This window comes from Mytilus edulis, chromosome 11 (genome assembly GCF_963676685.1).
Source record: "Mytilus edulis chromosome 11, xbMytEdul2.2, whole genome shotgun sequence".
NCBI classification, from domain to species: domain Eukaryota; kingdom Metazoa; phylum Mollusca; class Bivalvia; order Mytilida; family Mytilidae; genus Mytilus; species Mytilus edulis.
In genome coordinates this window covers 3,411,056-3,424,582 of record NC_092354.1, presented here as the reverse complement: position 1 = coordinate 3,424,582, position 13,527 = coordinate 3,411,056, and the positions used below count along the sequence as shown (strand labels likewise).

General features: G+C 34.1%; 1 protein-coding gene across 2 annotated transcripts; it reads left to right on the top strand.

Annotated features, from left to right (window-relative positions):
* Nucleotides 1–761: 761 nt before the first annotated feature.
* Nucleotides 762–5,604, top strand: LOC139495048 (uncharacterized). Of its 2 annotated transcripts, none has more exons than XM_071283200.1 (3): nt 762–1,302; nt 2,836–2,981; nt 5,312–5,604. In XM_071283200.1, exons 1-3 carry the CDS (start codon nt 1,163–1,165, stop codon nt 5,395–5,397), a joined length of 372 nt encoding a protein of 123 aa, XP_071139301.1. In that variant the 5' UTR covers nt 762–1,162; the 3' UTR covers nt 5,398–5,604. The 2 variants fall into 2 exon arrangements, with proteins under 2 accessions (XP_071139301.1, XP_071139302.1); XM_071283201.1 differs by having other exon boundaries at nt 2,836–2,985.
* The last annotated feature ends 7,923 nt before the right edge of the window (nt 5,605–13,527 follow it).

Genomic DNA, 13,527 nt, shown 5'->3' with positions numbered 1-13,527 from the left:
TTGTTCCGTCTGGAATGTGGTAACTGTGACGTATATATGTATTGTTCAATCTGGAATGTGGTAACTGAGACGTATATAGGTATTGTTCAATCTGGAATGTGGTAACTGTGACGTATATATGTATTGTATCATCTGGAATGTGGTAACTGAGACGTATATAGGTATGGTTCCATCTGGAATGTGGTAACTGCTGCGTATATAGGTATTGTTCCGTCTGGAATGTGGTAACTGAGACGTATATAGGTAATGTTCCACCTGGAATGTGGTAACTGAGACGTATATAGGTATTGTTCCATCTGAAATGTGGTAAATGAGACGTATTTAGGTATTGTTCAATCTGGAATGTGGTTAATGAGACGTATATAGGTATTGTTCCATCTGGAATGTGGTAACTGAGACGTATATAGGTATTGTTCAATCTGAAATGTGGTAACTGTGACGTATATAGGTATTGTTCCGTCTGGAATGTGGTAACTGAGACGTATATAGGTATTGTTCCATCTGGAATGTGGTAACTGAGACGTATATAGGTTTTGTTCCATCTGAAATGTGGTAAATGAGACGTATAAAGGTATTGTTCCATCTGGAATGTGGTAACTGTGACGTATATAGGTATTGTTCAATCTGGAATGTGGTAACTGAGACGTATATAGGTATTGTTCCATCTGGAATGTGGTAACTGAGACGTATATAGATATTGTTCCGTCTGGAATGTGGTAACTGAGACGTATATAGGTATTGTTCAATCTGGAATGTGGTAACTGGGTCAGGGTCCCTAATAGACCTTGAGATGAGGAACTCAGATGACGTAATTAAAAAACAATATTAGTCCGCGATACAATTGTGGATGCTGTGATTTTAAAAATGGACATAAATGAACAATAAGAACTGTTTTATAGAGCTGATGTGATGAGAAAAGAAATATGTAGATTTGACCTGAAATAAATTATTAGAAAGGACAATTTTTTTATTGAGTTTTATGATCAGAATTTTGGGATTATTTCATGTGGAGAGTGACATTTTTCACCATCTTCCGGGGTCCAGCAAATTGCGAAAAAAGTAATCTCACTTGCCACCCCGAAAATTTAACCAAACATGTATAAATGTATCAGCTTCGATATGAGCCATCCTACATGTTCAAGTAAACGATATGGACTGAGCAATGGAGGAAAACGTTACCATTGTCGCCTATGGAGAATTAATTAAAAATGTTGACCCAAATTGTGAACTATTATTTCAAAGGTGTTGGAGTGTTTCATGGTTCAATGATCACAATTTCGGATGGGAGCTGCTGAAATCGAGGTCAGTTACACTCTTTTAGTGCTATTTGATTAAAAAGAATACAAAATGGCTACCAATAACTTAGATTTTTATCAAAAATATACCAATTTTATACTTATAAACAGTGAAGAGGCAGAAAATGGGGCATGCATTATTTGGACTGGGCCACTCAGAGGAGAAATAATTATATTCTAGGGATGGTCAATGTCACATACCCAAATGCCAAACGTACTAAAATGAATGTTGCACGTTTAGCAAAAATTTTGCAATTGAAATCTACTGATTTAGCCAAAAATTTAGATGCTTCACACCTTTGTCATAATGCATTGTGTGTGAATACAGACCATATTGTTTTAGAACCTCGGGAGATTAACAATCAAAGAAAAATATGTGTAGCTGCACACCAATGCACCACACATATTGTGCATGGCACAAACTATACTAACTGCATGCTGAATCTGAAATTGTGGTTTGTTATGATTTTGTAGTAAACATATGCACCTTGCACATTTTACCTCCACATTAATCATCTCTGAAAATACAAGTTTTTAACACAAGTAAAAAACGAAAATGGGAAAAAAGCCCACCCTCATACCCCCAAGACACTGAAACAAACATGGCAAACATGTTTATGCAAGATTATAAGCTCAGTCAAACATTTATGTGGTTTTTTTCGCCAGTGTTTACTAATTTTTACAGTGCAAGGGGAGTAACTCTTGATGGTTTCATTACTGTGTCAGAAAACTGGGTCATTCAATCAACAGGTGATCACAGGAAGTAAACATGCGGTAGAGAACTAAATGAAAGTGAAACATAGAGACAAATCAATGAAAAAAGTATGACAGTCATTAATTAAATAAGTTAACAAAAACAAAAGAAAAAATAACAGAAAGGAAAAAATCCAAATATGACATCGAGTTACAAAGGCAAACTGTGAATGACCTAATGTTGTAATATTCATTTTACATGGTTTTATTTTGTTTATAATTTTGTTTCAAGGTATGTGTTTTCCAATAAATGCATGTACTGTGGCTGGATGCATTGCATTGGGAGATATGAAGTGGTCTTTTTGTCTGATACAAGGTTTATTTCAGTGTCTTGGACCATTATCCCATTTTCATAACAAACTTAAAATAAACAAACTTTTTAATTTAAAAAAAAACACAACTAACTCATATCATGCTCATATATTCCTGAAAAGTGTTTGTTTTAATATAATATAAGATGTTTAGTATTCTCTGTAAATAAATAAATAACTACATATGCTTCCTGAAAGGCTGAAAGAAAACCATATTGTGTAACCTTTTAATATAAATGTTAATCTGGCCATGAACTACAACCTGGCTGTGGAACGAATTCTTTCGGACTTGAATTCTGACATAGCTTTGGTTCTAACTGATGTTTTTTATATCCACTAATCAACCTGTTTCGCACTCTCTTGTTTAACAAGAAATCGATAGCCTGTTTTTTACGAGCTTTTAACCTGTTTAATTTGACACGTAAACTTTTTTGATATGCACAATCATATATTTCACGTTTACGTATTTTTTTCAGAGCCACTACAGCACGAGACTTTCTACCCAGACCACAACCTACAGCTTTTAGGGTCTTAGCCAATGCAACATCCCGTTTATTATTGACTTTCAAGACTGCTGCAGATGCACGGCCTAAGGCATTGCGAGAAAAATTCTTATTCTTCGGTAGGTATGTAGAAATTGTCCTATTGACGGACTCACACTTATTTGTATTGCTGAAAAATTGCATCTGATTTAATGCGGTCTGAGACAGTTTCATTTCTAACAATGATTCTATTAATAATTTGTCAGTCTTATTTGGTTTCAAAGACCCATTTTGTAAACCATGACTGCTAAGGTTAATAGATTTGTACCACCAACTAGTTTTTATACCACCATTACATAGTGTTATGCTCCATCTACACGTATCGCTACAATTACCACTATAACAATTCACAACAGACTTAACAATGCGTGGCAAACATTTTGAAATTTGTTGTCGGTCACCATTATATTTTGCAAATAAACATTTCATTATACCATGTGAACGTAATTTTAAATCATTGGCAAAAGCTATTTTAATATCATTCCTCTGGGCCTTTGTAGCTCCAGGGAACATACCGACACTAAATTTTGCTCGCAATACCTCACGGAACTGACTTTGACCCCGGTGAATAGTATCTGCCAGTCTATTTACTGACCATAAAGGGTCAAATATTTCCTGCATTGCTTCTTGTAGACCTTGTACACTTTTTGCATCCCCATCAGTAGTACAATAGTCCACAAGTAAATCAAGTTTAGCACTTTTTTTACCTATTTCATACCCAAGATCCTTCTCACTCAAAGGATCATACCTATTTGTATTTGATGTGCAGTACTCGTGATTAGGACATTCAATGTCATAACCTTTACCGCGTAACCATGCACCAACCCAGCAAAGTTTGTTTACAAGGTGAAAACCAATGATATCATGATTGTCAGTTTCATTTTCACAGGCAATACCAATGACTTGTGATGCATTTTGTCCCATTTTATTCCTACTTTTTATATGCACACTCTGATAGGTACCATCCATTTGTAATTTTACAGGACTATTTTTATTTAACCCTAAGGTTTCATTTCTCTTTCTGAAACTCTCAACCACTTGTTCGGTTTCATTTTCCGCAAGTTTTACAACCTTGTCACAAACAGTATTTGTTATTCTCTGCATTGTTCCTTTTGACATAGGAGGAATACATGAACTAGTTAAAAGTAGTCGCGCGCTATCATTACCAATATTACAGTTTATCACGCCAGTCTGAAACCCATAGTTAATTGTAGCACTCTTGCGACCAGCACGTCCTGTGTCAATTTCTCTAAATAGTTTATATTTTTCTGAAATAAATTTACACTTGGTACACTTCATTTTCCAAATCCAACCAAGACCCCATTGAGTCTCTTGTACCAGTTCAAAATGTGGAACAACACACTTTGGACTTTTATTTAAATGACATATTATAAGACTATTGATCATTAAAATATTAAGATCTCTATCTACTGTTCTATTTTCAGTACTTTTCTCCTCTTAATATTCATCTAAATAATCATCTGACAATTTATGCGGTCTGAGTAGTTTGACTGTAGTCGCACATTTTTCAGTTTGGGGAGCTACATAAGATTTTTTATCGTAACTCTCTTTTGAGTACAGCTTAAATTCCTTTTCTGTAAGGCGGGGTAACCAGACAGATTCTGTGGTGTTTTTAGGAGTCAAATCTGTAGTGGAATTAGAAAATTTAAGTTTAGGTGGTGCAGGTAAAACTTGCATAGATAAATTTTTTAAAACCTGTGTAGATGGAGCTGTAGATGGAGCAACACCATTAATAACACTACAACCTTGATCTGTTGTTAGGGATACACTACGCAATAGATGGGCTTGGTTACCAACCTTATATTGGTTTCTTTTCCTTTTCCCTTTCATTATTGAATAAATACACACTCTGTTATGTTTGTATAATTCTAAATTATGACATCATAAAGTCATGACGTCACAAAAGCGATGACGTCACAATGTTATCTTCACTAAAGAAAAGCACCATTTTTCCCTATTTGAACACTCACACAAAAAGAACTCTAAAATGGTTATTACTTGATGGATTTTAAAACTAAAACCTGTTTTAGAATTGTCTGTGAATGATCTTAACAGTTATTAAAAAATAAAAATGTTCTATTCCTTCTATGAAAGAAATAAATATCAAAAACATTATTTTCTGAGTGAAAAAATCCTTAAATCTACCTTATTTACAGTAAAAAACACAATATTTTCATGATTCATCATCTAAACATGATGATTTTTATAAAGTCAGTTAGGTAATGAAGGTTTGTTAAATGGCACTTTAAGCTATGAAGAGTCTTAATCAATGTCTAAATTGTGAATTGATAACATATGGATTTTGTGCTTTTTTTCTACTAAAAGATATAAGGAACAGTAATAAGCATGCTTACTTAAAAATACTAAAAATTAACTTATTTTATTTCAGATGCGGAAAAAACTTCACAGATTTGTTCGAAAAGGTGTACCGAAGAAATTCATTCTGCAATACAAGTGGAATCTGACATTTGCTGATCTAATATGGGTCAGGGTCCCTAATAGACCTTGAGATGAGGAACTCAGATGACGTAATTAAAAAACAATATTAGTCCGCGATACAATTGTGGATGCTGTGATTTTAAAAATGGACATAAATGAACAATAAGAACTGTTTTATAGAGCTGATGTGATGAGAAAAGAAATATGTAGATTTGACCTGAAATAAATTATTAGAAAGGACAATTTTTTTATTGAGTTTTATGATCAGAATTTTGGGATTATTTCATGTGGAGAGTGACATTTTTCACCATCTTCCGGGGTCCAGCAAATTGCGAAAAAAGTAATCTCACTTGCCACCCCGAAAATTTAACCAAACATGTATAAATGTATCAGCTTCGATATGAGCCATCCTACATGCTCAAGTAAACGATATGGACTGAGCAATGGAGGAAAACGTTACCATTGTCGCCTATGGAGAATTAATTAAAAATGTTGACCCAACTGAGACGTATATAGATATTGTTCCGTCTGGAATGTGGTAACTGAGACGTATATAGGTATTGTTCAATGTGGAATGTGGTAACTGAGACGTTTATAGATATGGTTCCGTCTGGAATGTGGTAACTGAGACGTATATAGGTATTGTTCCATCTGAAATGTGGTAAATGAGACGTATAAAGGTATTGTTCAATCTGGAATGTGGTAAATGAGACGTATATAGGTATTGTTCCATCTGGAATGTGGTAACTGAGACGTATATAGGTATTGTTCCGTCTGAAATGTGGTAACTGTGACGTATATAGGTATTGTTCCGTCTGGAATGTGGTAACTGAGACGTATATAGGTATTGTTCCATCTGGAATGTGGTAACTGAGACGTATATAGGTATTGTTCCATCTGAAATGTGGTAAATGAGACGTATATAGGTATTGTTCCATCTGGAATGTGGTAAATGAGACGTATATAGGTATTGTTCCATCTGGAATGTGGTAACTGAGACGTATAAAGGTATTGTTCCGTCTGAAATGTGGTAACTGTGACGTATATAGGTATTGTTCCGTCTGGAATGTGGTAACTGAAACGTATATAGGTATTGTTCCATCTGAAATATAGTGGAAATAAAGTTGTTTTAGTTTTGGAAGACTCTCATGGTTTTTAATGATTTCAAATGAAGGCTAGTTAAATATAGTGGAAATAAAGTTGTTTCAGTTTTGGAAGACTCTCATGGTTTTTAATGATTTCAAATGAAGGCTAGTTAAATATAGTGGAAATAAAGTTGTTTCAGTTTTATCATGGAAGACTCTCATGGTTTTTCTAACAGTGAGTAAGTTCTGATTTCAATTTCAAAGATCAGGTGACACATATGTGATTTTTGTCTTATCTTTTTAAATGACATACATTTTCAAATACTGTATTGGAACAAGGTGAGTTATTTGAAGAAATTGATATATAAACATCGTTTCTATAAGAGACAGATCATTGTCCAAACCAATTCAATTATCCCGTTAGGTTAATTCTTGGACGTCTGCGCTTAAAATTTCCGTAAAACCATTCACCGAAACATTGCTGATTTTATACATTTTCTCTAAGTTAGTCGCCGTGCCGAAACTGTTGACTAGTGTCAAGCTATCCAGCAATTATCATCCTGCAATTCTCTTTATGTAAAACTATCCTGCAATTCTCATCCAGCAATTCTCTTTATGTAAAACTATCCTGCAATTCGTCATCCTGCAATTCTCTTTATGTAAAACTATCCTGCAATTCTCTTTATGTAAAACTATCCTGCGTTTGGAAAACTACTTGAGCGACAATTTTATTTTTCTTTAAAATCATAGTTTTGGCATTCTTAAAGGCCGAAAATTTCGTCCGTAACACGGAAAAATGGTCAAATTTGATAAAATACGCTTTGGGGTCACCTACTTGTTCAAACCCATTGCCTCGACTGTTCTGTATGGCTAGGAATTATAGACCTGCTCTGATAAATAGCTATTGGATAGTACTACAACAAGAGGGTAAAGAATTTCTGGGGTAAGCATTCTTAAAGGCCAAAAATTTCGCCCGAAACATGGAAATTAAACCAAGTTCGATAAAATACGCATTTGGAGCACCCACTTTTCGACCCATTGTCTTGGTAGTTCTTTATGGCTAGGGTTTTTAGACGCTGCCTTAATGAATAGCTATTACATAGTACTACAATGTGAGGGTAAAGAATTTCTGGGGTAAGCATTCTTAAAGGCCAAAAATTTCGTCCGAAACATTGAAATTAAGCCAAATTCGATAAAATACGCATTTGGGGCACCCACTTTCCGACCCATTGTCTCGGTAGTTCTTTATGACAAGGGTTTATAGACGCTGCCTCAATGAATAGCTATCAGATAGTACTATAACGTGAGGGTAAAGAATTTCTGGGTAAGCATTCTTGAAGGCCGAAAATTTCGTCCGTAACACGGAAAAATGGTCAAATTTGATAAATACGCATTGGGGTCACCAATTTGTTCAAACCCTTTGCCTCGGCTGTTCTGTATGGCTAGGAGTTATAGACTCTGCTCTGATAAATAGCTATTGGATAGTACTACAACGAGAGGGCAAAGAATTTCTGGGGTAAGCATTCTTAAAGGTCGAAAATTTCGTTACATTTAGTTAAGACAAACTCAAGAGAACGGAGACGAAAGTTCTGCATTTTTTTCATTTGTAAAGGGGCATAACCCTAGAACTGTAATCAAAGTGCTTGTTAGCACTGAATGGTAAAGATTGCTTGAATTTATCCCTAGAACTGTAATCAAAGTGCTTGTTAGCACTGAATTGTAAAGATTGCTTGAATTTATCCCTAGAACTGTAATCAAAGTGCTTGTTAGCACTGAATTGTAAAGATTGCTTTAATTTATCCCTAGAACTGTAATCAAAGTGCTTGTTAGCACTGAATTGTAAAGATTGCTTTAATTTATCCCTAGAACTGTAATCAAAGTGCTTGTTAGCACTGAATTGTAAAGATTGCTTTAATTTAACCCTAGAACTGTAATCAAAGTGCTTGTTAGCACTGAATTGTAAAGATTGCTTTAATTTATCCCTAGAACTGTAATCAAAGTGCTTGTTAGCACTGAATTGTAAAGATTGCTTTAATTTATCCCTAGAACTGTAATCAAAGTGCTTGTTAGCACTGAATTGTAAAGATTGCTTTAATTTATCCCTAGAACTGTAATCAAAGTGCTTGTTAGCACTGAATTGTAAAGATTGCTTTAATTTATCCCTAGAACTATAATCAAAGTGCTTGTTAGCACTGAATGGTAAAGATTGCTTTAATTTATCCCTAGAACTGTATCAAAGTGCTTGTTAGCACTGAATGGTAAAGATTGCTTTAATTTAACCCTAGAACTGTAATCAAAGTGCTTGTTAGCACTGAATTGTAAAGATTGCTTTAATTTATCCCTAGAACTGTAATCAAAGTGCTTGTTAGCACTGAATTGTAAAGATTGCTTTAATTTATCCCTAGAACTGTAATCAAAGTGCTTGTTAGCACTGAATTGTAAAGATTGCTTTAATTTATCCCTAGAACTGTAATCAAAGTGCTTGTTAGCACTGAATTGTAAAGGTTGCTTTAATTTATCCCTAGAACTGTAATCAAAGTGCTTGTTAGCACTGAATTGTAAAGATTGCTTTAATTTATCCCTAGAACTGTAATCAAAGTGCTTGTTAGCACTGAATTGTAAAGATTGCTTTAATTTATCCCTAGAACTGTAATCAAAGTGCTTGTTAGCACTGGTTGTAAAGATTGCTTTAATTTATCCCTAGAACTGTAATCAAAGTGCTTGTTAGCACTGAATTGTAAAGGTTGCTTTAAGTTATCCCTAGAACTGTAATCAAAGTCCTTGTTAGCACTGAATTGTAAAGATTGCTTTAAGTTATCCCTAGAACTGTAATCAAAGTGCTTGTTAGCACTGAATTGTAAAGATTGCTTTAATTTATCCCTAGAACTGTAATCAAAGTGCTTGTTAGCACTGGTTGTAAAGATTGCTTTAATTTATCCCTAGAACTGTAATCAAAGTGCTTGTTAGCACTGAATTGTAAAGGTTGCTTTAAGTTATCCCTAGAACTGTAATCAAAGTCCTTGTTAGCACTGAATTGTAAAGATTGCTTTAAGTTATCCCTAGAACTGTAATCAAAGTGCTTGTTAGCACTGAATTGTAAAGATTGCTTTAATTTATCCCTAGAACTGTAATCAAAGTGCTTGTTAGCACTGAATTGTAAAGATTGCTTTAATTTATCCCTAGAACTGTAATCAAAGTGCTTGTTAGCACTGAATTGTAAAGGTTGCTTTAAGTTATCCCTAGAACTGTAATCAAAGTCCTTGTTAGCACTGAATTGTAAAGATTGCTTTAATTTATCCCTAGAACTGTAATCAAAGTGCTTGTTAGCACTGAATTGTAAAGATTGCTTTAATTTATCCCTAGAACTGTAATCAAAGTGCTTGTTAGCACTGAATTGTAAAGGTTGCTTTAAGTTATCCCTAGAACTGTAATCAAAGTGCTTGTTAGCACTGAATTGTAAAGATTGCTTTAATTTATCCCTAGAACTGTAATCAAAGTGCTTGTTAGCACTGAATTGTAAAGGTTGCTTTAAGTTATCCCTAGAACTGTAATCAAAGTCCTTGTTAGCACTGAATTGTAAAGATTGCTTTAAGTTATCCCTAGAACTGTAATCAAAGTGCTTGTTAGCACTGAATTGTAAAGATTGCTTTAATTTATCCCTAGAACTGTAATCAAAGTGCTTGTTAGCACTGAATTGTAAAGATTGCTTTAATTTATCCCTAGAACTGTAATCAAAGTGCTTGTTAGCACTGAATTGTAAAGATTGCTTTAATTTATCCCTAGAACTGTAATCAAAGTGCTTGTTAGCACTGAATTGTAAAGGTTGCTTTAAGTTATCCCTAGAACTGTAATCAAAGTGCTTGTTAGCACTGAATTGTAAAGATTGCTTTAATTTATCCCTAGAACTGTAATCAAAGTGCTTGTTAGCACTGAATTGTAAAGATTGCTTTAATTTATCCCTAGAACTGTAATCAAAGTGCTTGTTAGCACTGAATTGTAAAGGTTGCTTTAAGTTATCCCTAGAACTGTAATCAAAGTGCTTGTTAGCACTGAATTGTAAAGATTGCTTTAATTTATCCCTAGAACTGTAATCAAAGTGCTTGTTAGCACTGAATTGTAAAGGTTGCTTTAAGTTATCCCTAGAACTGTAATCAAAGTCCTTGTTAGCACTGAATTGTAAAGATTGCTTTAAGTTATCCCTAGAACTGTAATCAAAGTGCTTGTTAGCACTGAATTGTAAAGATTGCTTTAATTTATCCCTAGAACTGTAATCAAAGTGCTTGTTAGCACTGAATTGTAAAGGTTGCTTTAATTTATCCCTAGAACTGTAATCAAAGTGCTTGTTAGCACTGAATTGTAAAGATTGCTTTAATTTATCCCTAGAACTGTAATCAAAGTGCTTGTTAGCACTGAATTGTAAAGGTTGCTTTAATTTATCCCTAGAACTGTAATCAAAGTGCTTGTTAGCACTGAATTGTAAAGATTGCTTTAAGTTATCAGTAGGAAGTGAAATTAAATATATTGTATAAAGCATTGGTTGTAGTTGATTCAACTACCATTATGCACAAAGAAAGATAACTCTAATTTTCAAAGAAGACTTAAAAAATATATTTTTAGAAATGAAGTGTTAATATTGCTTTAATTTATCAGTGGAAGGCAAAATTAAACATTGCATTGTATAAAGCATTTTTTGTAATTGATTCAACTATAATCATGGATAAAGGATGATACCTCCAATTTTAAGAATTACTTGATATTTAGAAAAAAATAGAGAACGGAAACTAAAATTTATAAAGGGGCATAACTCGTGAATGGTAAAAGTGGCCCCACCAAAATTCAAACTTGATCTGTATTTTGTGGTAATAAGCATTGTGTATAAGTTTCATAACATTTGATTGAGTCAAACTTAAGTTAGAGAACGGAAACTAAAAGTTTTGCAATTTTTCCATTTATAAAGAGGCATAACTCTGGAACGGTAAAAGTGACACCAACAAAATTTTAAACTAGATCTGTGTTTTGTGGAAATAAGCCTTGTGTATACGTTTCATAACATTTGGTTGAGGCAAACTCAAGTTAAAGAACGGAAACCAATTTACGTAAGGACGTACGTACAGACGGACAAGGGTAAAACTTAATGCCCCCTCCGCTACGGCGGGGGCGTAAACAATGTATACTGAGAGATTGTGTTGGACAACTCATAATGTATTTTCTGAGATATAGTCATGTTCTTTAATTCAAAGTGGTTTTTTTATTAGAACATGGGGGAAGTTGCCCAAAGCTTACAAGACATGTTGTCCATGAACTTGTTCGGCCTTATGTAGGTTAAGATATACAGTAACGCTATATATATGTCTATATGTATGATCAAGGATATATAACTACTACAATGCAGTATACGTCCTTGGAATCATGCAGAGACTGGGTATGTTAAAACAGTCGACATGTCAGGGCCTTTTACATCTGACTATGTGGTATGGGTTTTTATCATTGTTGACAATAGTAACATGACCTATATATTTAAAAAAAGAAGATGTGATATGATTGCCAATGGGACAATTCTCCTCAAGACACCAAATAACACAGAAATTAACAACTATAGGTCACCGTACGGCCTTCAACAATGAGCGAAGCCCATACTGTATAGTCAGCTATAAAAGGCCCCGAAATGACAAATGTAAAACAATTCAAACGCAAAAACTAACAGCCTAATTTATCATGTTTATGTTCAAAAAATGAACGAAAAACAAATATGTAACACATTAACAAACAACAACCAAAAAAAGGGGTAAAAACAAGCACTTTTGTAGTTTGCAGACAATAACTTGTGTTTCAGTGTAACTTAAAAAAAGGATCTCTCTTAAATTGTACTACAAGGTTCCATACTACCAAGAGAAAGGCTTGGATTGAGTTTGGGGTAATTTCTCCAAGGTGGGGGGGGGGGGGTTATAAAGGGGTTTATTATGTTTTATTCAAAAGTTTCAAAAAGAATTTTTTAAATGCACAGTATTGCACAATAGATTTTTTAGAACTTTGACCACATTTATTTTGTGTCAGAAACCTATATTATGTCAAAAATTTGATCACAATCAAAATTCAGACAGTATCAAGCTTGAATATCGTGTCCAAATTTGCCCCAACTAGTCCATGTATTCAGGGTTAGACCTCTACGGTCGTATCAGGCTTCGCTCAGCGAAGCATTTCATTATAGTATAGAATTAAGATAGGCAAAAAATAGTTCAATTGATGCATATTTTTTGTAGTGGAGATTGGAGTTTCATTAGATAAGGGCAAATTATATTTCTTTACAAAGTAAAAATTACTAATCCTGAATCATCTGTGGTTTGAAAAACAAATGTATTTGTCTTATAAGCAGATGTATGAATCATTTTGATATGAACTAGGATTATTTTGACCATTTTTTATTTACTGACTTTTATTTCATTCTTTAATTTTTCAGTAGTGGCTCAACGGTTCATCATGGTCACGGTGTCACAAAATCGATTGGAGGTGTTGCAGTAAATTATTATTTCAAAGTTTTATGCCATATCTATCCTATTAAACGAGAAGACCTCATTTTGTGTGTCGCTTCTCTTCCTTCCACAATAAATTATCATCATGTGTTGTTTAGGTAACATGCATAGTCGCATTTGTCATCCATTCTTATGATTATTCAGATTGAGTTATTTTGGGAGAAAAACGACAAAACAGGTGTCCGGATATTGTTTCCGTTATCAAACTGACTTTTAGTCATAGATAAGACTTCCGGTTTAAACATACACAAGAACAACCAATCGTAATTATGATAGATTACAAAAATAAAAAATGAGTAAGCCAATCAGAGCGGTCTCCATATCATGGGTTTTAGATCACAAGAACCACAACTATCATACGTCCTTATAGTAGGGTGCCCAATCAACAAATTTTATCGATTTGCCTTCACGGAATAACACACGGCTATATTTTATATCGTTGGAAAGAGGAGAACAAGCCTCGTCGAAATAGCGTTGTCGTCGTTGTCTGCCGTGGTCACGTTTTTTTTTAATCAGGATCAAAGGTCAAAGCAAAAAATCAAGAAAAATGC